Source organism: Dreissena polymorpha, chromosome 3 (genome assembly GCF_020536995.1).
Source record: "Dreissena polymorpha isolate Duluth1 chromosome 3, UMN_Dpol_1.0, whole genome shotgun sequence".
NCBI classification, from domain to species: domain Eukaryota; kingdom Metazoa; phylum Mollusca; class Bivalvia; order Myida; family Dreissenidae; genus Dreissena; species Dreissena polymorpha.
In genome coordinates, this window is record NC_068357.1 from 126734745 (window position 1) to 126759033 (window position 24289).

Below are 24289 nucleotides of genomic sequence, written 5' to 3' on the forward strand. Positions count from 1 at the left end.
TTTATCCGACCCTGCTTTATTTGGTCAATGTTTGCAACAGAGGCAGGATAAAAGAAACTCGATCCCTCCGATCTAACAAACCATTAACCAATATTTCCTCTCAGCTGCTTTGGCAAACTTATGAAACGTTGTGTACAAATCATATTTACAATTACAACTTATCAATCCAATTTTATCAAAAAAGATGATTCCACTACGAACCAACTAACGTATATTAAGAATGATATCTGCAAAGTAATGGACACTGACAAAGACGTACGAGCAGTCTTCTGTGATATTTCCAATTCATTTGGAAGAGTATAGCACCGTTGACTACTATTTAAGCTTTAATCTTGGGCATCAAATAACAACCTCTTAATTGGTTCAAATCCTATCTCTCACAACGCAAACAACGCATCCTCTAGGCGAACTCTGTCTCCTCAAGGTCGAATATCTGCGCAGGTGTTCTCCAAGTCTCCAAGTTTTAATACTCGGGCCGCTGCTTTTTCTTGTGTATATAAACGATATAAGAACTTTTTTTGTCTAAATTAAAGTTTTTAAGGCTCCTTTTCGAACCCTTGGATACTAATGAGCAGGTTTACTCGGGGTTGTTCTCGTTTTATGCTGGTTGCAAAAGCCATTTTCGCTTTGCTTCTGATGGGAAAAGGGTTAAATAGTTTATTATTACTATAATATTTAGATATTGTTACAAAATATCTTTTCTCTGTAATGATCATTTTTCTTTTTTTGATCAGTCCAGGCCGGCAAAGGCTGCATGATTATAGTACATCCTGGCCGGAAATAAATTTTAATTTTAGGAAGGACACTCCTGCTTTGCAGCTATTATGGTAAGCACGAACCAAAAATATAGAGGAATAAGTGTGAAGCTCTGTCTAACCTGAACTTCTACTACTAGACAGTCGATGGGGCTGGGGGACTTCTTTCAAAAGTATGTGTTTTAATATTGCCACACTCGCTACAACTCCTCGACGCTTTATCACAAAATAGTAAGGCGTGAAATGTTCAATTACAGAACGCATTAATATTAATTAATACATCATACAGTTATTTAAATACCAAACCAGGCTTGATTATTGTTTATTTGAGACTAAATGGTTAACAAAAATGACAATAAAAACAAACATTATTCGTTTAAAATTATAATCACCAACACTTATATACAGCATACAGTATTCGTGCTTTTATGGCATTAATATGTATCAGAGTATGATAAGAGCTAAACAACAAACATACGTCATCTCAAATTGTGCCTTATTTTTAATACCCGTAAAAATAAATTGCTCGGTAAAATAAGTGTTTATTGCAGAAACTATGCACAGTTTACTATTTCACATACTTTCAACAATAGCAGTAGTATTTCTCACACTTCGCAATGCCTCATACTGACAATTCGGTTGAATAACGGAACAAATGAAAAATTATCAAGAGTTCAAATCTTGCCATTACATCTGCCAGTACTCCATAGTCTAGTTATCAATTGCCTTTACAATACAGAATAAACCACACAAAACAACAATAAACATGCAAATTAACGGGTCACCGCAAAGAAGACACACTCTTGGAAAAAATATTGTTACAAAACTATGTTTCTTGAAAGTATGATGCAAAGTAAGATAGTGTAAATTTACATGACACATCGCTTAGTGTTGTGAAGGCTTCGAATTGTTTTGTACAGCATTTTAAGGATTTCTCGGGCAGACGATTGTAGTGTAAATGGTAGGATGATACTTTTCAGTTTTCTTGATGTCGAGTTCATCATAGATCAGCTCGAAATGTGTATTCTGTAATACAAAGAGCGGATTCAAGAAGCAAACAAGTTTTAGGTACCAGCAATGAATGTTGTCAGTTAGCTAGTAAAGTTAAGTGTATCATACCCATTAAAATAAATCTGAAATCACATATACGTTCACAATCTATTGTGTGTGTATTTTACTTTTTAAATTTGCAGTATCAGGAATTTAGTGACGCCAACCTTTTTATAAAAGCCAAACCATTTTTTTATTTTTAAATTTTATTGTTCACTTGAAATGATAAACGCAAAATAGTTTCACACACCTCGTTAGACGTAGATGGTTCGGCATGTTCAACGTTTCCAACGTTAGCGTAAATAGCGCCATGCACTGCTTCATTGGCTGCAATATTTGCTGAAAATTTTGCAAAGAAAATGTCGATGCCATGGAAATTTTAGGAGTTATCTAAGTCGTAAAGTCGTAAAACAACAGATATTCACGTATTTATCGCGTGTTTTGTGTCGCTGGAGATTTTAAGATTTGCAGATCGGATTAAAAATTATTTCTTATAAGCACGTGTCTGTTTGTATTTTCTATATTTCTGTAATGTTACAGGTGCTACAATATTTAAAAAAATGTTTTAATATACACAATAACTTGCATAGCCCACACCAATATCATTATTGTCGGCATGTAAATCTGGACCTCCCTGTGGCAACCTGAAATGAAAACTGTAAGTATAACATTGTAATAATATAAGATTATTTTATTATAATTTTGTTCGAATTCTATTATTGAATTAGTCAATCATTAATCTTTCAAATGTGTTATTTAAAAATAGATATACCATCGGATAAGAGCTGCAATTATTATCAATGGAGACAAAGCACCATATACTTCCCACATGGTTCTCTAAGTGTTCAGTTAAAAAAAGCTTATTATGATAACACTTTTTATTTTGGACCATGCATAATACTTTAAACATGTCTTCGTTGTATTAAGATTGCTTGGTATTTACAATTTAATTTAACTGTTTGAATGAACTTACGAACGTCGATTCTTTTTGCGCATACGAGCTGTAAATATAAATGATATACTCATTTAAATCAATTTGTCTGAAAAGAAGGATTTTTGTTGTCAACCATGGTTGTTTTATGCAGATGCATCTAAGGAAAAATTGTCATTATATTATGCACGTATAAGGTTATGTTTAAGGTATTTATGTGTTATAATACATTTTTAAAGTGAATTTAGTAAATTATGTGTCTCAGATACATCTGACGTTGTAACGCTCAATGATTCCTCTGCACTGTTCAGTGTATGTATCTCAGCTGAAAGGTTACGATACTGTGAAAAAAAAGTTGCCAATAGAGAGGAGATTATGTTTTATGTGTACATGTCTTACCATAAGCTGATGTTGAAGAGTGATTGTTAAAGTAACCTTACCATGGATTATTATACCAAAACAGATAAGAATCACGACAGTTCCTGCTCTGACCGCCAGTGTTACGGGCATCAGCGGGAAAGCAACGGGTAATGCGTCTGTTTGAAACTCAGGGTCAGGTAGCACAGTGCGGGATTCGACACCTAGATCTTTGGTGGAAACTAAACGAAATCTTTATTGATCTAAGAATATTAACATATTTTATTCTTTAACGCTTTATTAAATTAAGCATGCGTCTATTGAATCTCCATTGAACAATTATCATATCCACTTGTAATTAAAGTTGTATTACATCACAGGAGTTTGAAATTCTATCCATAAAGCTAATCTAATAGGCTAAATAATAAAAAATATACCCCTGTCTATATACTATATAGGGGCTATTTTTTTTATAATTTAGCCATTAGATTTGCTTTATGGATAAAATTTCAAACCCCTGCGATTACATAAAACAGATTTAGTTTGGAAGTTTTTATTCATTTTATGAAGTACCATGAATTTCGTTTTGCGTTGGTGTTGACGTTTGTACGGGTACATATGTTAGGTTTTCCTGTACATTCAGATGTACTTTTTGTGCAGTATCTGAATAAATAAATAAAATACATGTATATTAATTCGTCGTTTATCGTGCATATTTTGTAGTCTTAGATCTTACACATGTTATCAAAATTAGCGTCTATTTATTGACCCATTGAAATTTGAACCTTTACAAATTGTTTTAACTTACACAAAAAAATTCTTACCCCAAACTGGGACATCAATTTCGTTTGATGTGTGTGAATGGCCGATTGGTGAACATATTACAATCACACTGTCAATTTCAGTCCAATTCGCTATTGACAGTATATGTTCGGAGTTAGTTGACCCTGTGCGCTCCTCATATATTCCAGCTCGTAATGTTATTTCTTGAAACGTGTCATTCACTTTGCCAAACCATCTACGTATCTGATAATACGTGTCCCCTAACACTTTATCATTCGGATAATACCCTATCTCAAGACTCTCGTTGGGTCCAGTAGGATCAGATATCAAATGCAAATATCCACACTCACTTGGGAAATCTGAATAAAATATGCAATAATTATTGAGAAGACCGAAAATAGTTGTAATAAGTTTCCGGTGCTTCTAAATATATTTCATTAGTATAGCCGAACTAAAGTTATCTAATTTAAACAACAGTACAACGCATTGAGAGCCAACCTCGCAGTGTTAACCCCACCAGTGAGAAAAAAACAACTGAGGTCCGTTAAACGTTCGCAGGATAGCTGGGAGGTCATTATTATTACGATAGATTTGTTGTTGATAAGTATAGTATAAATAAATGCGCACGACAATGAGATTGTGTCAAAACCGTAGACTGCATTCAAAATAATGTAAACACTTATTGTAAATAAGCCAGTGTATATTTATTTATTTAGCATGACATATTGCATGGAAATTATGGATGTAATTAAAAAACAAACAAAAAATCCGGTCATATTGATACGCAAAAAAAACACGATCATAGATACAAGTATTCACGAACGTATTCATGAAAAGCCCCATACACATTCGTTTTAATGCCACTAAAGCGGGCTACCAACAAAAAAATCAACCAGAGTTCTGACTGTTTCCGATTATTGCTCTTATCAAATCCTTAGCGCCATCACGAACCACTTGATATAGGCGATTTAAATATTTGTGTTATTATATACACTTTTAGCAAGTTGTTTTCTTTTTTTAATTTGTTTTGATCCCCGCTGAAGAACATTTTTTAAATGAACGTTAAAATCTTATCATTGACGTTTATATTGTGAATTAAAAACAATAGTTGTAAACGTAATATTACCGTGTATATCCAATCGTATTTCATTCGACACCAGATTGCCGTCTGTGATATGAATACGAGCTCCCTGCCAGCTTCCATTTACTCTCACCAGATCCATGTACACATTCGACCCGGAATCGTATTGCTTGTGTAATGTTTTTGCTGTTAAATCCTGGTATGAGGTCTCATTTGTAAAATGTACTTTCCATTTCAGGGCACTAACATCTATATGACCAAATGCCTCACAGGCCGTGAAACGAAGCGTTATGTTCCGGTTTAAAAGAGTTGGCGTTAAAACGGTTAAATGCCCCAATCTGTTCGAATGAGCCATTGATACCTGAAAAACTAAAAAAAAAAAGCAGTAAATAAAGACCATATTTGTACTTTTTGCGATAAATACCGAAAATTCAGCGTTAAGCAGTTTTGGTAATCGTGTGACGGTCAAGCAAAAATTACATAGAGAAGTACATGTATGTGTAAGAGTCTTTCATGAAATATAACACTGATAATTTTTTGCATCGCCTATTATTATTATTACTTTTAAAGATATATTTACCTATTAGTGCGCCTAACATCCATGTGTTCAAAGAAGGCTTATCCATGATTTTAAATGGCGAGTTGTGCATGTTAACAGAAGAGGTTCAACCATTCGTTTAGAAATAACAAAGTCATAAATGCACTGTCACTATCGGGAACTTTTCGTTTTCGTTTTTTTATTATTATGAAGTGTTTTTTTTTAACGTAATTGTTTATGCGGAAATACAATATGTTCCGGTCAAAGACTTGCTTAACAATCACCGGAAAATGGGCGAGTATTTATTTGATGACACATTCGTATTCGGTTTGAGTCAAGGATAAAGTATCACAATTTCTATTATTTCTCACTTAAATGGTTAGTGCTTTTGTATGCTTCTATAATATTCATGACTTTAAGACGCCTTGAGACCTTTTAAATAAACCGGTAATTATATTTCTTCTGCTATAGTTTCTACAAGAACGCTACACATCACCATTTTATATGACACTAAATTTGCAATTGTAATAAACAATTCGCAATTAATTAGCAAAAATATAAAATTATTTTCTTTAAACCAATTGACGTTTCTTGTATGCGGTCCATGTTAACACAGGCGCATATATATGTTGCTATTATTTGCTTTTCGTTATTCGAATTTTTAAAACTTTATACATCGACTTAAGAAATCCATCAACAAAAGTATGCTAGTAATGTATTGGTCAATTATAAGTTAACGTCGAAACGTAACCATATTCAACCAATTAGAATACAGATGAGTTTTCGTGCATATTATGTATTATAACTTCATAAATGCGTATGAATCGCACGAATTTGCAAAACAATTGATTTCAATGATTTAAGTTACAATGCGCATTTTCTATTATCTCGAATGCATGTGGTTTATTGACTTAATAATTGCCTTTCATAAGTTAGACAATGTGGTAATATATTTTTGTCGTGTGATGTTTGTAAAGACTTGATCATGATGCGTGTAAGTCCTCGAATCTATTACAAAAGAAAATGTGAGTAATATTGACCTATGAATAAATTTAATCTCCTCGTTTGCTATTACCTTCCCTGTTTTGCATGTAAATCACTTAACATTTACTACAACAGTACCATGAATATACAATAAACACGCACAAAAGCGAAACTAATGACTAATATTGTCTGCGTCTGATTGTTTTAGTCTGTTACAAACGTGTATAAACAATTTCATGCACGTTTTCTTTTTGATTTCGTGTTTTTCATCCTTTTGTATTTGATTAAAGAACTTATAGATCACAGTAATTACAAAGCGGTTAAATATTCGATTCAAAGTAGTTTTTACAATCAATACGAGATGTAAAGTTTGACTAACGTAATGGCCCACCATTGTGTAGTTTTGTTGATTGCCGCAAGCGTGTACGTGTTCCCATTTGGGCGAAATATGGGCAATTTGAACAATTAAACAAACCGTCGTATATTCAAGGGTAACTTCTGTAAATGGAGTCATGACAAATAATGAACACTTAACGACTTACATGACCTGAATAAACGAAATAACTTTCACATTTACAGATTATGTCGATAAAACAATATGTTTATCTGTCGATTAACCTATTGAAAATTAATTCATTCATTTTGAAATTTTTATATGAAAACCTTCATTCCAGCTTAAAACTATCTCCGAAGTACAAAAAAAATTCACCATTGTGTCATTCAATCAGTGTCAGTCAGTTCGCAGAAACTGTTTTAGTATTGTCAGACAAATATCTAATACTAGTATGTGTTATAGTTAATAACTTAATACCGCACATAAAATAAACAAAAGTAACTAATAACAAGAAGCAACTACACTTTCATACAAAAGGTCATCATTACTTTGAACAGTGCATATACAGAAGCCATACTGTAATTTAAGTTGCACATGTACAGGAAATATTCTCAAGAAACAATATCAGTATTTGAAATACGTGAGTTGAATTTAAAATAAACAAACGAAGTTTGATTAAACGGAATAATCTAAGATTGCATATGAAAGTGCAATGATAATTGCCAATGTGGCCTTTGGACCCAAAGGAGGAAACACTATATCGTGTCAAAACCCTTAAGAAAACTACTAGTATTCTGTTATTTAAAGCGTTTTGTCCTCTAACGATTTCGTAAACAAATGATTGGACGTTATAATTTCAGGACATAGCATTAATGAGGAAATAGGTTTAGAGAGCAATATATAGAGGATATTTGTTCATGTCAGTGTAAGATCGTTTGATATTTCACGAGTTAAATTACAAACGATCTTAAACTGACATGAACAAATTTTCTGTTTCTTTTATGCCCCTTTTTCAAGAAAATAATAAACAGATGTTTCCCTTTCGCTGACAAGTAACTCTTTCTCCCGTGGCGTGCCTCAATACATCTCAATACACAAAATGACGTCATTATACCAGCGAAATTCAACTCGTTTACATTGTAAATAAACGGTGAAAAAAGCAAAAACAAATGTTGGATTCGATGGAATATAGTTTTTAATTTAATCGTGATCATAATATATATATATATATATATATATATATATATATATATATATATATATATATGATCTGGCACGAGTTGTCATATCATACCGTATTTTATTAAACGAGTTCAGGAATTTTGTTAGTAAGAGAGCCTTTGGCGAGCTTACTAACGAATTTCCTGGACGAGTTTAATAAAATATGGTATGATATGACAACGAGTGTCAGATCTTTTTTTATCGCATGCTTTTAAATGAGCAAATTAAATAAATGTTACGCAAACATACAGTAATTATAAATCCCGAACGTTCTTTACATTTCGTGACGTCATTTGACGTTGCGAAGTCATTTCAGCAAAATAACAAAATGCGATTGGTCAATAAACGTAAACTAAGCCAATGAAAACGCTTAAAATGTTGTATTACACATGTGTAATATAAAAAATATGTAATGGTTATATTACATGGGAAGCAGGGTATGGCATGTGATAAATAAATAAATAAATAAATAAATAAATAAATAAATAAATAAATAAATAAATATATATATATTACACTGCTGTTATTTCACTGCATAATGTCATATTTTATCATTAGGTATAAAAGAAATAGCATTCACTCTCATTTTGATTGTCTTTTACCGGGCCAAGTTGCAAATAGGTTGGCTCGAAGCAATTTTTTTTATAAGTCTACCGGTTTTCCATAAACAAACGGATAATAAACACTGAGCTGCATCATTTAAAGGGATCTTTTTACGGTTTGGTGAATTGACAAAATTGAAAAAAGTTGTTTTAGATTCGCAAATTTTCGTTTTAGTTATGATATTTGTGAGGAAACCGTATTACTGAACATTTACCATAGTCCAATATAGCCATTATATGTATCTTTTGAAGATTTGAAAACCTAAAAATTATAAAGCGTTGCAACGCGAAACGATTGAATAATTTGGAGAGTTCTGTTGTTGTCGTATAAATTTACGAAACTACGAAGATTGCTTACAGTATATAAGGTATAAATACTTAATCTGTGTATACCTCTGTATAAAATACTTAATCTGTGTATACCACAGGTCGGACCTCAAAGACCTCGTGAAGAGGACGGTAGGACCTGTAAATAAACTCTGATATACACGCAACTGTGTATACCTGGCGGAAAAGCCGATAGGGCTAATGCGTTTTTACTTCAGACTAACTCCAGGACTCCGGGGGTCACTGGTTCGAGCCCTGGTACCGGCTACATTTTTTTCCTTTTTTTAATTTTATTCTTGTTTTTTTTTACTGGAGCTTTTAAAGGGATCTTTTCACGCTTTGGTAAATTGACAAAATTGAAAAAAGTTGTTTCAGATTCGCACATTTTCGTTTTAGTTATGATATTTGTGAGGAAACAGTAATGCTGAACATTTACCATGGTCTAATATAGCCATTATATGCATCTTTTGACGATTTTAAAACCTAAAAATTATAAAGCGTTGAAACGCGAAACGATTGAATAATTTGGAGAGTTCTGTTTTTGTCGTTAAATTTTGTGAAACTACGAAGATTGCTTATATAAGGTATAAAATACGTCAAGCATGTGTACTCGGCGGAATAGCTCAGTAGGCTAAAGCGTTTTTACTTCAGGACTCTGGCAGGACTCCAGGGGTCACTGGTTCGAAACTTGCTCCGGGCAATGTTCTTTTCCTTTTTTTAATTTTATTCTTGATTTTTTACTGGAGCTTTTACGATCCAATGTTTACATTTATCAATATAAAGCATTTAATGAATAAGTTAAAAAATGCCAAAATCTGTGAAAAGGCCCCTTTAAGATCCAATGTTTACATTTATCAATATAAAGCATTTAATGACAAACTTCAAAATATGCCAAAATCTGTGAAAAGGCCCCTTTAATGCCATTTTCGTTTCATGATCTTACATTATTTTTGCCATAATATTTTTCAAAAAACCTGGTACTAAAAATTAAGATAAAAAATGGTCTTGTGTTTGTGTGGAATGTCAGCCATATAAACACCCTCAATGTGACTTGGAAACAAATTGTTGACTTTTGCGTTATCATCGCATTATTTCGAGTCAACTTGGCAATGTGTGTCCGTGTGTCGGACGTGGTAAGATGAGACCAATACAACAGTATAAAAGCTGTGCAAATGTACGCTTTACTCGCTTTGAAATACGGACTGTCATATCTTCAATCAATTATAAAGGAAGGTAAACTTTGAACTGAATACTTTTTAGTCGTCACAGGGTTTTTACTGTGACTTTATGTAAAGCTGTGGAGTTTCTCATTACTGTTTTGAAATGTTTGAAACACCTATATAAATCAAATTAACTAATTCAAACGTAAGCAGCACCAATTTGAACTGAATATTGATAATATTATAATTATAACATACATTTCTTCGCTTATTTAGGATTATATACTTGGTAACGGAGATGCTTTATCATTTGCAATACAATTAAAAGCAATATTTTTATTTTGGAACATTAGAATGAATAACTATAAGTTTTTCATACTTAATAAAGCATTACCATGTTGAAATATAAAGGCATTCTTTTACATCTGTAATTTTAACATGCGATCCTAGCGGTCACCGAGTCCACCGTGCTGTTGGTGCAACTCTTAATGTCCCTTCGAATCCCCACCACAAAGACCCAACATAAGCTTCTACTGCACTCAGTGATTCGTCCCGTCCCCGAGGCGTCACGAGTGGGCCTGAACAAATGCAAGATGTGTATTGACTTCGCCGATCAGGCTTTGAACCAACTGCTGAAAAAATCTTCGTAAGTAACCCTTTACTATTCTACTATTTGATTTAATGTTTTAATTTATATTGGTCCGCATTCGCCAACGCAGTCTTATATTATCAAATAACACATAATCAAAGGATGTATATGAAAAACGTCAATATTTGAATATTTTAATTGTACATAGTGACTATTCATAGATCAATCATGATAAGTCATAAATAGTTAGCATCAATTGAAATAACACATGAAAGCAGAACACCGTTAGGAATGTGATCTAAAAGATAAACGCAATACAAAGTGCGTGCTTGGGTGCAGTCAGTCTTTCCGAAATACCGTCGGTCCTCGGATTTTTACGATAATAATTTGGAAAATCCGGAAATGATTCTTATATCGCAGGACCTCGTTTCGTTAATAAAATTATGGAATTCCATAAGCTATTTTCAAAAACGTTTCAATGCTAAAGTAGACTTAACCGAATTATTAATGATTACTCCGATAATGTAAAATGCCCTTTAATTGGTTGCATTTTCTGATATAAAAAGTATCCGAAGATTTTTTGCAGCGTCGCCAAAGCGAAATACTCTATGCCATCACTCGCTTTACCCGTATCGCATAACTTTATTCTTTAACGCAATATGCTTTTACTGTATCACATTCTGCTTTTATTGTATCGGAATACGCTTCTACTGGTTCATAATACGCTTCTACTGTATCGCAATATGCTTCTACTTTATTGCCATACACTTTAAATGTATCACATTACGCTTCTATTGTATCGCAATAAAAATTATATTTTAATGCATTACTCATCGTCTGTTCTGCATTAGGCTTTTACTGTATTGCATTACGCTTCTACTGTATGGCATATGGCTTCATCTGTATCGCATTACTCTTTTACTGTATCTCAATACGCTAATACTTCATCACATTACGCTTTTACTGTATCACAATGCGCTTTTGCTGTATCGCAATACGCGTGTACTGTATGGCAATACATGTAGACTCTGCCAATACCGGACTCTCTGAATACCGGAACTCTCCCGATTCCGGACGGTCGGGCCAGTCCCGTATTTTCTCCTTCTATTTCTTTGTTAAAAAATGTTGAATAAACCGAACTCTCTGAAAACCGGAAACCGGACGGGTATCTCCGTAAATTTGGTCATTTTCAACGTAAAATACATTGAGTATACCGGACGGTCTAAATTCTCAAGATGCCCGAGGCGTGAAAATAACAATACTTAGTCAGCACAGCGAGTGTGGTGTCACAAATTTTGCTCGCGCAATTATCGATAATCGGATTAAACATACCATAAAGGTGTCAAGTCGTTACCGCGCTATGGGAGTCCGATTAAGTAATGTAAAACAAACTGTGAATGTCTATAATAGACGTGCGGTACACCAAAAAGTGATTGACTAAGTGTTTTATTAATTATTTATTATCGCATATGATAAACAATTTAATTAAACAATTAATGCATGCCGTTGCGACGATCACTTTCTGAACAGAACAGAACAGAACAGAACTTTTATTTTCACCCAAGTATATAACATATACAATAAGGGCAATATAACAAAGTACAATTTTTATAACAATATTTTGACTTCCGATAATTTAGCAACAACAGCACATATTATCCAGCGAGGGTGGGGGTATTCAGAATGAGCATATATAAATATATTGACTACGAGAATGTGGGAAAAGTTAATCAATTACAAAAAACACCAGATTATCATACATAGTGAGCAATGCATGAGAATGAAATAACGGTTCGTAATTGTGTAGCCTAATTTGTCGAGGATTCTAATATTATTAGTGATCTTTAACCTTAATTATGCGGGGTTGTCTTGTTCACACGTCACTTAACTTTGCACGCGCTGTTACCGATAGCAGTTTTCAGGAAAGAAAAATGTTTATTTAAAAAGTGCAGGTTAAAACAGTGCGTTTAAGGCGATAATGCAACTTGCAGTTGGTAGCTTTAATTTCTGTATTCGGAATAGTTGCAGACATGCTTTTTCGTGATTTATTCGCTCGACTGCACCCGCACAATGAAATTTGCCAATGGGCGAATGGATAATGTCGGAGCAACCCGAGGCCATGAATGATAGCTGTACTTCTCAAGGACAGAATAGATAAGGTACTACCGTTAGGATTAAGCAAATTGTGTGTACTGCATTCAAAAGGAATGAGCAAGGCCTAAGCGGTATCAAGAGGTGATTTTTTGTCAACTTACTATTATAATGGCTTATTTAAAACAAAACGATAATTCGTGAATCGAGACGGTACAAAAATATGAAAATCACTAGCAAAAGGAATTGTTATAAGTTATAAACTGATATTATTATTATTGCAATATATTCTTTTTTTCTTTTTTTTTTTTTTTTTAGCTGGTTTTCCGAGAAAGTATTTGTTTAAGAAGCCAGGGTCATGAAAAGCAAATAAATATATGTACAGATTTTTAACATATCAGAATGATGCAAAAGTAGACGTAGTCATGATATATAAATTATCAGTTAGCGAGTGAAATAAAGGATATAACAAATTTATGTACATTTCTCACATTGATACACATTTTAAGTATTATCAAGTAATTAAATAAGCATAAACGTTCCTCATGCTTAACAATTAATGTTTTTAACGGTAAAGTGTAGATGTACATAGGACTGAAAATGTGTCATGTAAATTGAATTTATGGAATTTATTTAATTTCAAGTAGGTAACTACAGTCAACTTTCTATTATACTGGTGGTATAAGTCGGCTATTAAAAACAAAACACAAATTTGTAGATAGAAATGGTACAGAATTATAAAAATCACTAGCAAAAGGAAATTGTAATAAGTTATAAACTGGTTATTATTATTGCAATTTATTCTATAAATTTTTGGCCGGTTTTTCGAGGAAGTATTTGTTTAAAAAGCCATGGTCATGAAAGCAAATAAATATTTGTACAGATTTTTAACATATCAAAATGATGCAAAAGTACACATAGTCATGATATATAACATTATTAGAGAAACACAACCAAATTAATATAATACAATCATCAATTAGCGATTGAAATTAAGAATATAGCAAATTTATGTACATTTCTCACACTGGTACACATATTAAGTATTAACAAGTAATTAAATATAACTTATAAGCATAAATGTTCCTCATGATATATAACATTATTAGAGAAACCCAACCGAATTAATATAATACAATCATCAACTAGCGAATGAAATTAAGAATATAGCAAATTTATGTACATTTCTCACACTGATTCACATATTAAGTATTAACAAGTAATTAAATATAACTTATAAGCATAAATGTTCCTCATGCTTAACAATTAATGTTTATAACGGTAAAGCATACATGTACATAAGACTGAGAATGTGGCATGTAAATTGAATTTATTCAATTTCAAGTAGGTAACCACAGATTATACAGTAGTAAACGGATGTAAGAAAAAAAGTAGACTCTTTGAAGAAGCAGTAATGTAGTTATTATCATTAAAGGGAGACTATTTAGACAAAAATGTGCCCTAATTAATAATAAAAAGGATGGCTATACAGGTTTTGAAATGAAATTCATTTCCAAGTACATAATAACGCATTAGATCGAGACTTAACAAAAAACTAACAGTCAATTAGTGCACTGTAGTAGAACATATACTATAATTTGGTGGTCTGGTGGCATTTCTATTTATAAACAAATGTGTACTTGTATTGAATCTTTGTTAGCGTTTAAATTTACTGAATATAAAGCGTATAAATTTGCTTGTATTTTTAAGTAAAGGTAAGGATTCTGATGATAAGAATGAGCTAAGAGAAGCATTATGTGTGTCATTACCTAGGAATTGTTCTCTTTCAGTATCAAAGAAATCGCAGTTAAGGAGGTAGTGGTGTTCGGTGCCAACCTGACCCGAATTACATAGCCTGCAGACTCTATCTTCAAATGGGGTTCCGTCGTATCGGCCTGTCTCGACTGGAAACCAGTGGTTAGCAGTCCTGAATTGGAATAGGTAAATGTATTCTTTTTTGGTGAGTTTAATAAGGTAGTTTTCAAGGGATGGTGATTGTTTGAAGCTGGTATATATTTGTCCTTTGTGTGTTTGCTGTAATTGGTGGTGCCATTGGGTTTTGAACTGAGTTAGTAACTGTGATTTAACTAAGCGGTGGATATTAATTTGGTTTATTTGAAACTGATTATCCCATATGCTACTTTGGTTAACTGATCTTGTGATCTTCTCGGGTATTTTAAAAGATCTTATAGCCATGTTTTAACGCTGAAATGGTTGTTTGTTTGTTTGTCAGATAAACTGTTAGAAATATGACTGTTAAATATCCATCAATCTGTATGCAAATTAATTCATTGCCGTTTACTAATTTCAAACGCATCTAAATTGTCGCAGACTCCAGCTAAACGCAGACGCGTAGAGCTTACGTTAGAGGATAAGATAAAGCTCATCACGGAATCAACTGCTCAACCAAAACCATCTCTGAAGGCACTCGGCGAGCGCTTCAAGATCGGGAAGTCAACGGGTCGGCGACATCTTGAAGAAAAAGAGCGTCTACCAGGAGCAGTGGGAGAAAAATGCATCTGGCTCCAAGTTCCGTTTCGACAACGAATGCAAGTTTGACCGACTCAACGAGCTGACGTGGGAGTGGTTTAGATGGAAACGGGCCCAGAACTTCCCTTTTCTGGACCTGCGATCCAGTGTGCTTTCAAGAAGAGAGTGATCTTGGACTTTTTCGTGAAATCGTAAACTTCTAGAATTATTAGGTTTTGAGATTATGAATATCTTAAAATAATTATGACGCTGTTTTTTGCTTGTGTGTATGTTTTATGAAATGTGTTACATGTATGTATTGAATAATAAATCGTGTATCTACAACAATCTTATTTGTGTCGTCACTCGCTTATATGACAAATGCCACGTACGTACATGTATAAAGCACCACGCTCATTTTGGTATTGATCAAAACAAGTCGGTATGGATTTTTTTTGCGTTTAATCGATTAAAAACACATTTTTAAAGAATGCAATTAACATCATCAGTACCTGCGTACAGTTATCACATGGTACATGTAAATGTATATGGTTTGTTTTATTTTTATGTGATTATGTACACAATGCATACCATGTATATTTCGGCAATATGCATACTCTTGGTAAACCGGAACTCTCTGAAAACCGGACGATCAGGCCGGTCCCGAGACCGTCCGGTTTACAGAGAGTCTACTGTATCGCATTACGCTTCTTCTGTATCGCATTACGCTTCTTCTGTATCGTATTACTCTTTAACTGTATTGCATTACTCCTCTACTGAATCGCATTACGTGTCTATTGTATCTCAAAATTCTTTTACTGTATTGCATTATGCTTTTACTTCATCACATTACGCTTCTTCTGTATCGCAATAGGCTTCTACTTTATCGCAATACGCCTCTACTGTATTGCATTTCCCTTCGAATGTATCGCAATGCGCCTCAACTGTATCACCATATTAACAATCACACTATGTTATGATGAACAAATTAATTGTTTAATTTTTGATTGTTCGTGTAGCGAACAGCTAATGTTGTGACTGAAAAGTGTTGTTGTTCTTCTTCAGAGTTTATTTACAGGTCCCAGGCCACTTTACGATGTCATTTTAGCTGGACCTACCCCTGTGACCTTTCAGGGGAAAAAGATTAATTTTGAGCCAAAGTATGTCAAATTTACCCCGACTGCCCGGGTATTCGCTAAAGATATAATTTAGATCCAAATAGACCAGTGCACGATGGCCAATGAGACCTTAATATGCACTGGTGGTAGACAATTTCAAGACAAATTCATGTCTGAACGCAGCTCCGCCAAGGGACTGCAGCGCACAGCTCTGCCTTTATGGCCACTATCGTTGTCACCAGCCGTCGTCTTCATCCCCGAGATCCCTCTATAAGGCCACCCCCTCGATGGCCTGATCCTGAGCTCAGGTCCGCCCCGTATTTCCTCTACCCTGGTGATCCTGCTTTCCCGCTGTTCCCGTCCCTCTTCAGACGGGACATCTGGCAGGTCCGGGCCAGCGAACTCTCGACGATAAACAGCGGTTGACAAGACCGCTGCATCTTGGAGAAGGCAGCAATATCCGCAGAATAGAGGACGTCAGGCTCGAGGGTGGCGGTTTGTTGGATTAGCAGAGCCGCCCGCAGACGTTCCCCTCAGTTGAGAAAAACTTCTGCGGGTGACTCTAGCCTCGCACGCTCTAGCTGCAGCTGTTGTAGCTGCTGACCGAGTGACTGAAAATTCCAAGTCAGTTCGGCTTATCTACGGAAAGCCTACTACCCGCCCAACATGCCGTACGCGCGCGAGAAAGAGTTGTATAATTTATGCAAGAGGTTTGAGTTCTCCAACTATATTTATTCACAAATGGAAACATTATATGAATATCGTGTTAAATGTAATAGTTTCGAACGGAGCTTATATAGAAAAGAATCAATGAACATTGATTGTATTATACGCAGAAGAGATTGTTTATGAATTATTAAAATAGTCCACTTTCTGCTGCGTCTTCATGACGTTGTATTTTTGCTCAGCTCATTCATAATCTGGGGCTATTAAAAGATGCGGCTGCCGATAAACAAGGGAGAGTCCAATTGCACGGGTGATAACAACGCAATAGGTTACGCTTGTTTATATTCACAGTTCTCAATTTAGAAAACGTTGAACATGAGTTCGCTAAAACCGAATATAAAAAACAATTAAATATAACAAATATCTATTAATAGATGCCGGAAAAGATAAACACGTGTAGTGGGGAAAGTGATAACAACGCAATAGTATAAGGTTACGCTTGTTTATTTCATAACTTCGTTGATAGCGCTTGACTGTTGACTGATTTCTTGAAGTACTGCGGGCGGGGGGGGGGGCAATCTGATATGGCTGGGAAATCTGCAACAAGACTTATAAATGATCTGCGAAATTCACACATTCACGTGTTCAGATGAGGTTATTAGCTATCAACCTTAATTAACATCGGCAGATTCTTTTTATCAGATAAACGGACGAAAACGGAAAAGTAAAAAAAATATCGTCCGGGGTAGACACAGTGGAGTATCGATAAACGTTGATAACACAGTATTTTTTCAAAGATGAAACACACAAACAGCAACAAATATAGTTTCATGATAAGACAGAAATCGTTTCATTATATAACCACACATGTTTGTCGCAATCGTCAGTCTGTACGGAAGTCATTCTTGAAAGACTGAAACGCTACCGAAATTTGCCACTTCGCTATAAATAACACAGTTAACACAGTTTGACTTCAATTTCCTATCGAAAAGTATTTTTCAAAGATGTTCCATTTATATGAAACAAAGATATTTTTATAGATCCGCGTAATGCGAAATGGGTCTTATGCCATATGCGACTAGCGTAGCTATGGTCCAGCCTGCGCATCCCGCAGTAGGTCAGGAGATACATTATGAGACCACGAAACCTTGCGCAACTGCGCAAACAGGGCTTTAGCTTCGCTAGTCAACGTGCCGTTAGACATATTTTCGCATGACGCGGCTAGAAAAGTATGATCTGAATTTGTCGGAAAAAAAACAACTGCATGTCGAAAGAAAACTGCATGCTTATCAAATATTTCAATACCATATATTTCGGTGGTAAAAAAATTAACTCATTATAAGCAAAATGAGGACACAGATGATGTGATCTCCCGTATTATAACTTTTATTTACATACATTTACTTGTGGTTTGAAACACGTGCAATTATTAACACAAATTTCAGCTGTGAATATGCGACAAACAAGTGACAAAAATGAATTACAATAATTTAAATATTTTTGTTTCATTGAATTATTTAAAGCGTATTTTTCTAACTCTATTTCAAAGTCACGATAATATATTTAAGCGTCCGATCGACAAAATCACCAATGGCATTGAATCTGTCAGCTCGCGATTAAAGTTGAACATGTAAAAGAAACTGGCGATTGTACAAAAATCAAGGTAACTCTATAAATGATATAGCATTCATTAGTTTAACAGAGCTCGCTCAGCAACTAGAGAATGCAAGTCGCGATCGGGGGGAAGAGTCGCGATCGGGGGGAGAGTCGCTCGTAGAAGATTTTATTGAAGACTCCGATGGGCGACTCTGTAAATCAGCGAGTACCGTCATCCCTCGACCCGTCCCTTCGCTGAATCCCAGAATTTGGAAGGATCGCTTAGCGGAATGGTAATTGTCAGTAGGAAAAAAACGCTTTTACTACATCGCCGGAAGAGGGACAGGTACTGAGGAACTGGCAGCGTAGAGGACGAGCGTGGCAGATATACAGGCCAGGATTTCGAGGTGATGGCCTATGAAGATAATTGAAGTTTCGAAGGTCGGCGGTACCCAGTTCGCTCAATGCGCTGAGGAAACCGTTCTGGGGGTTCGAATTGACAGCCTGTGGCGTCTAGAGGCCATACAAGCAGCGGAGCGCGCGATGAGCGGGAAGAAGATCTTCTTTAGTTTTCAGCACTCCCTTTGCATAGTAACCTTGTCCTTTTAACGGCAACCAGACATGATCTGTAGTTAAATTGTCTACCAGTGCACAAAAAGGTGTCATTTGCCACCATGCACTAGTCTATTTGGAACAAAATTATTTCGTTCGCGAATACCCGGGCAGCCGAGGTGAATTTCACAAGCCACATTACAGTCATGTATTCTGACAAATATGCGTCGTGAGAGTTACTTTCTAGTCGCCAAACAGTTGCCATTTACGTAATATAAAACGGTAATTAATACAGTACATTATAGACAATGTCAGGCATCATCCTCACAAATTTTAATTGTAAACAATAGTTACAAATGAAAAGTTAAAAGGAAATAGTGAGCAACTGAATCCTTATGGCGAGTAAGTTGTCAAAACAACAACCTTTAAAGAATCTACGCGGTAGCAATTTAACTTCAGTACATGTATGTATATTTCGCTTTTGTATAGCCACGTGTTAATATTGACTGATTAAAGTCCCTTTGTACGCATCTAAAAACGTGTTTTAAAATATTTCGAAATAGTTGATGTCGTCTGTCAAGTTCCATGCATGAAAAGCGTTCATGTTGCAAACAGACCAGGTGTTGTAACTCAATATAGACGTGGAATTCAGAACATTAAGTATTTTAGGGTGAAAAATATATATCGAAATAAATGCACATGATGAAAAATTATCGATCCATTGAAACAATAGAAAAAATACACAAATTTACGAATTAACATTACAGTAGATGGTTCGTTCATAAAAATATTGATGACGGTGGAGTAGAGGAGTTACGCGTTAATGTCAGTACATGAAAATGAATAAAAATGAAATGTAAAAACATTAAATGAAGCATTTAATTTCAGGCTAAACATATTTAATATTTTTTAATTTGGTTTGATCGAGAATTTAATACAAAGCTCGATAATACCAATACATTTATTATTAGAATTATGGTGTGGTTCATTCTTTGTTAGACTTACAAACTTTTTCGTTCGCGCCAACTCACGGGGTGGAATAATTGCGACCATAACGCTCGTGTTGTGTGCGTAAAATGTCGCAATGCAGCTTCCGTTGTGGTGGCAATTTCAAAAGATGGATGCAAACGGTGAGTACGGTTTTGTTTTTTACGTTTCCCGAAGACATACAGACCTTTATTTAAAAATCGGGGAATGCTATTCGATACCAATATAAATATTGTTTACTATTCTGGCAAAATTCTTGAGAAAAATCCGATATCCTAACCTCAAGGACTTTACAAAGGTGTGTTCTATGATGTTGACAATTAACAAGTCGCATATTTTTACGAAATCATTACATTTTTGTACAGAAAATCCAATTGTAAATTCGTTTTTCTAATAACTATGCTCGGCTACAAAAAATATCGTAACCTCTTCTGAAAAGAAGGCGTTGTACCCGTTGTTTTGAAAATGTTGTGGTCGCAAGCACATGTTGTGGTCGCAATTTATTGTTGTGGTGCTGATGTGAAATAAAACAGACGGATAATTGAATCTTTATGTCTGTCTCTTTGTCTGTCTGTTTCTGTGTCTGTCTGTCTGTCAATCTGTCTTTTTCTGTGTATGTGTGTCTGTCCCTTTGTACGTCCGTCCGTCCTTGTCCGTCCGTCCGTCTGATTGTTACTCAATCTACATTTTATCCAGACTGGCTCATGTTCGAAATCTGGTGCTGGTGACTTGAGGAATCACTCTGCATTTCATTAAATAAATATATTGTTAAATATAGAAAGCATATAACCGAATCCCTTAAATTGTTGTGTATATGTTCATCATTTAGTATGGTTATGAATTTCATTTCTGTGCTCATCTCTATGTGAAGTCGAATAACAGTATAAACATTGAAATATTTGAAACGCACTTGATTACAGAGTTATTTAACTTATTAACAAATGCGCTATTGTGTGCACTGCTGTTTTTTATGTTGGCACAATGAGATTTCCAGAAGACAAACGAGACTTTTAAAGTTAAAATATCCATTTTGTTATAGCAGGTGAAGATGAATTACCTCATTGCCAGGTCTTTTTAAACGCGGCACAGTTTTAATTTGCTACTAACGTTATTATTGGAATTAAAAATACAAGTTTAATACAAAGTAAGTTCTTCACTTGATAAATGCTCATGAAGATAATATAGATTACTTAATATGTTGATTAACTTGTTTACGTGATTATGATGTTTATAACATTACATTTCCATGTGTAGAAATGTATTAAAATTCCTTTGCTTATATATACGCAGAACAGTTCTATGGCCCGAGTATCAAGTTCTCAAATGCAAATAGGTTTGTCCTCCGTCCGTCCGTCTTTCTGTCCGTCCTTCCGCAAAACTTTATCATGCGGTATATCATTAAGTACAAACCGGTTACTCTTATGAAATTTGGTATGCATAAATAGAAATTAAAAATTTCACCAAAACGGGACCCTGCTATAACTGTAATGCACTGACGGTACTTAAAAAACCCTGTTATGTCACATTGGTTGTAAATCAAGGGCGATATATGCTGTCTCGTCCTGATTTAATATTTTCTTGCTAAATTGTCACGTTATATACTCATAACGATTTGGTATGTTTCAGGTCGCAACGTGGATATGCCGACATCAAACAAACGCCAAAAGTGTTTCTGCTACTTCTGTGGAAAGATTTTTAGTGCAGAAGCCATAGTCTCGTTCCATATCAAAAACATCCATGAACAAACAACTCGCAACTCGCTTTGTCTGCGGTAAAAACATGTAGCACAGTTTTAAACATGAAAAGACATCAACGCGTCGTCCACTTGAAAAAAGGGCCTCATACGTGTTTTGTATGCAACAAACATTTGCTTGCAGGCAAGACATTAACTAACATATGAGCAAGTCTCATGGCAACGGATACAAATACAAGTGTGAAAATTGGTGCAAGGAGTATGCGTACAAACGAAGTACTGAACGACACGTGGCTGTGTGTGGCAGACACAAACCAGAAGTCATATGTGAAAAGTTCAAAGAGCATGTTGGGAATGAAATGAGGCCAACGGGCTGTTTGATTTTATTTATGTAACGACTACATTGTATGCATGTTTTAATTACGTTAATTGCTTAATATGTTTTGCTTCAGTATATATTTTATATGTAATTAAAGACAAATTGTTTGTTTTTGTTTTACTTTAAACTGCATAAACTTTATGCTATTGAGATAAAAAAAATATGCTTTAGATTAAACTGTATAACATATATGAAAGTTTGCTCAATAATTTTATTTCTTTCCCCTCTGATATTTGATTAAATTATCAGTTAATAAATTTTAACGTACATATCAAAATGCAATTCAAGGTTGAAATTTGACCACACTCGTAGTAAGTTTTTTTGTTTCCACTAACATTGCCAAAACGTAGGGAAGGTAGGTCAGCGAAACTTTTTTCATTTGACGTTGTTTACATTTGCAAGATATTTTCAACTAAGCAAGTTCTTCTAAATGTGTTTTCTGCTCCAATTAGAAGTTATATTGGCACCAGATTTGCAAAATTATCTTTATAATACCCATAGCAATTAGATGTAAGATTTATCTTACTCTTATATATTTTGTTTTACTTAAAACCGATATTTGAAGTTGAAAACTTGATCAACATTCTCATTTGTTGAAGTGAAATATATTCATAAAGTTTTGGCTATTGATGCTGAACTGTATTTTTATAATATGTATAGTCTCTTATAACTCAATTGTGAGTGGCATTTATGTACTATGTTTTAAAGCTATTTTATATATGTTTTACTAGGTACATGATGATGAGACTTTAATAAACTATCTTATCTATCTGTGTTTGCAACATTAATTATATAACATTCAAAGATGGCACAGTCATACTTTTGATAACAATAATCAAGTTAAACAAATAATGAATTATTCGCCGTAAACTTGATTTCCAATGACCAAACAAATTACGTGTCGGAACGAAAAATTAGGATCTGTCGGGTAAATGGAAAACAAACAAATTTTTGGACCTTAATTACATATTTTAAATGGTTTCAAAAGGAATGTTTCATGTTCCTGTATTTTGAAAAAAATTTCGAAAAGAGCAAAAAACACATGATTTGTAGAGAACACTTCTTACAAGAGTCATGAATTTAAAACAAAGAACAAAACACATAATAAGAATAGAAGTTTATTTAATAAAATCTAATTCTATGTATAACTATGTTATATTTTGCATAAAATAAAGGTATAATTTTAACTTTTTCTCCACCAATGTTTCGGATTCAAATCCGATTAAGAAAATGTCCGTTCCACGTTTATTTTTTTCCAATAAACACTATAACGTATAATAAAGACGCTTTAATATTGTTGGCTACAAGAGTTATCATTCTGTCTATAACACCAAAATCTAAACCATCTGATAGGTCACAGTGCACAGGATTGTTATCCAATAAAACCTCAGACGGACAGTCAAAATTAATTTTTGAATCTGCAGGAGACAGCTGCTTGTTTCGACATAGAAATTGCGACTCGTTTTTTTGGTCCGCCCATGAAACTCATAAACTTTCCTCAAATACTCGGTTGCCCAACCAAAACAAATTAAAACTTGTATCACTGTAACGCATTGCGCGCGTATCGTTATCGAAACCAATTCACAACATCTTTGAACAAAATAAATGCAATATTGCCCATCGGGAAACTTTTGGGCTACCAACGTCAGAAATATTACAAAGTCCGCTTTCACATTGTGTTCTTTTCAGATGTCTAACACCTTGTCGAAAAGATGGTGTATGGGCACCATCACTGTATATATATGTTTCTTCACTGGCATCATTTATTAATCAAATATTTGATCGTTAAAGTGAATTAAAAGCTAATTCTTTTTTAGCTTTGACAATATATGAAATGATTTTATGCCTTATGAGTTTTGAAATAATATCACTTATTTTGGGGATTGGTGACACTATTCTACTCAATTTCAATGCAGGAGAAAATAGTTTTTCCGACAGCTATTTTGACAAAGTCGTTTTCCACCACCGTTTTTAACAGGCGTACTGGTATTTAACGTCCAATTTGAAGATGTTTTTCCAAGGACGT

At 34.4% G+C, this 24289-nt stretch overlaps 1 protein-coding gene and 1 long non-coding RNA gene across 5 annotated transcripts; one reads left to right on the forward strand and one right to left on the reverse strand.

The window, feature by feature from the left end:
• Positions 1-1061: 1061 nt before the first annotated feature.
• LOC127871369 (uncharacterized) lies at positions 1062-5690 on the reverse strand. 3 transcript variants are annotated; one of them, XM_052414189.1, is made up of 9 exons: positions 5538-5690; positions 5003-5326; positions 3918-4235; positions 3667-3756; positions 3177-3323; positions 2779-2806; positions 2403-2449; positions 2056-2144; positions 1062-1781 (listed from the first exon to the last, which is right to left on the reverse strand). In XM_052414189.1, exons 1-9 carry the CDS (start codon positions 5605-5607, stop codon positions 1680-1682), a joined length of 1215 nt encoding a protein of 404 aa, XP_052270149.1. In that variant the 5' UTR covers positions 5608-5690; the 3' UTR covers positions 1062-1679. The 3 variants fall into 3 exon arrangements, with proteins under 3 accessions (XP_052270149.1, XP_052270148.1, XP_052270151.1); XM_052414188.1 differs by having other exon boundaries at positions 3177-3335; XM_052414191.1 differs by having other exon boundaries at positions 2380-2449; positions 3177-3335.
• Positions 5691-12367: 6677 nt separating this feature from the next.
• LOC127871379 (uncharacterized) lies at positions 12368-22835 on the forward strand. Of its 2 annotated transcripts, none has more exons than XR_008045306.1 (3): positions 12368-12871; positions 14594-14744; positions 21818-22835. It is a non-coding gene; the product is annotated as an uncharacterized LOC127871379 (long non-coding RNA). The 2 variants fall into 2 exon arrangements; XR_008045305.1 differs by lacking the exon at positions 21818-22835 and adding an exon at positions 15135-15673 and having other exon boundaries at positions 12376-12871.
• Positions 22836-24289: the final 1454 nt, after the last annotated feature.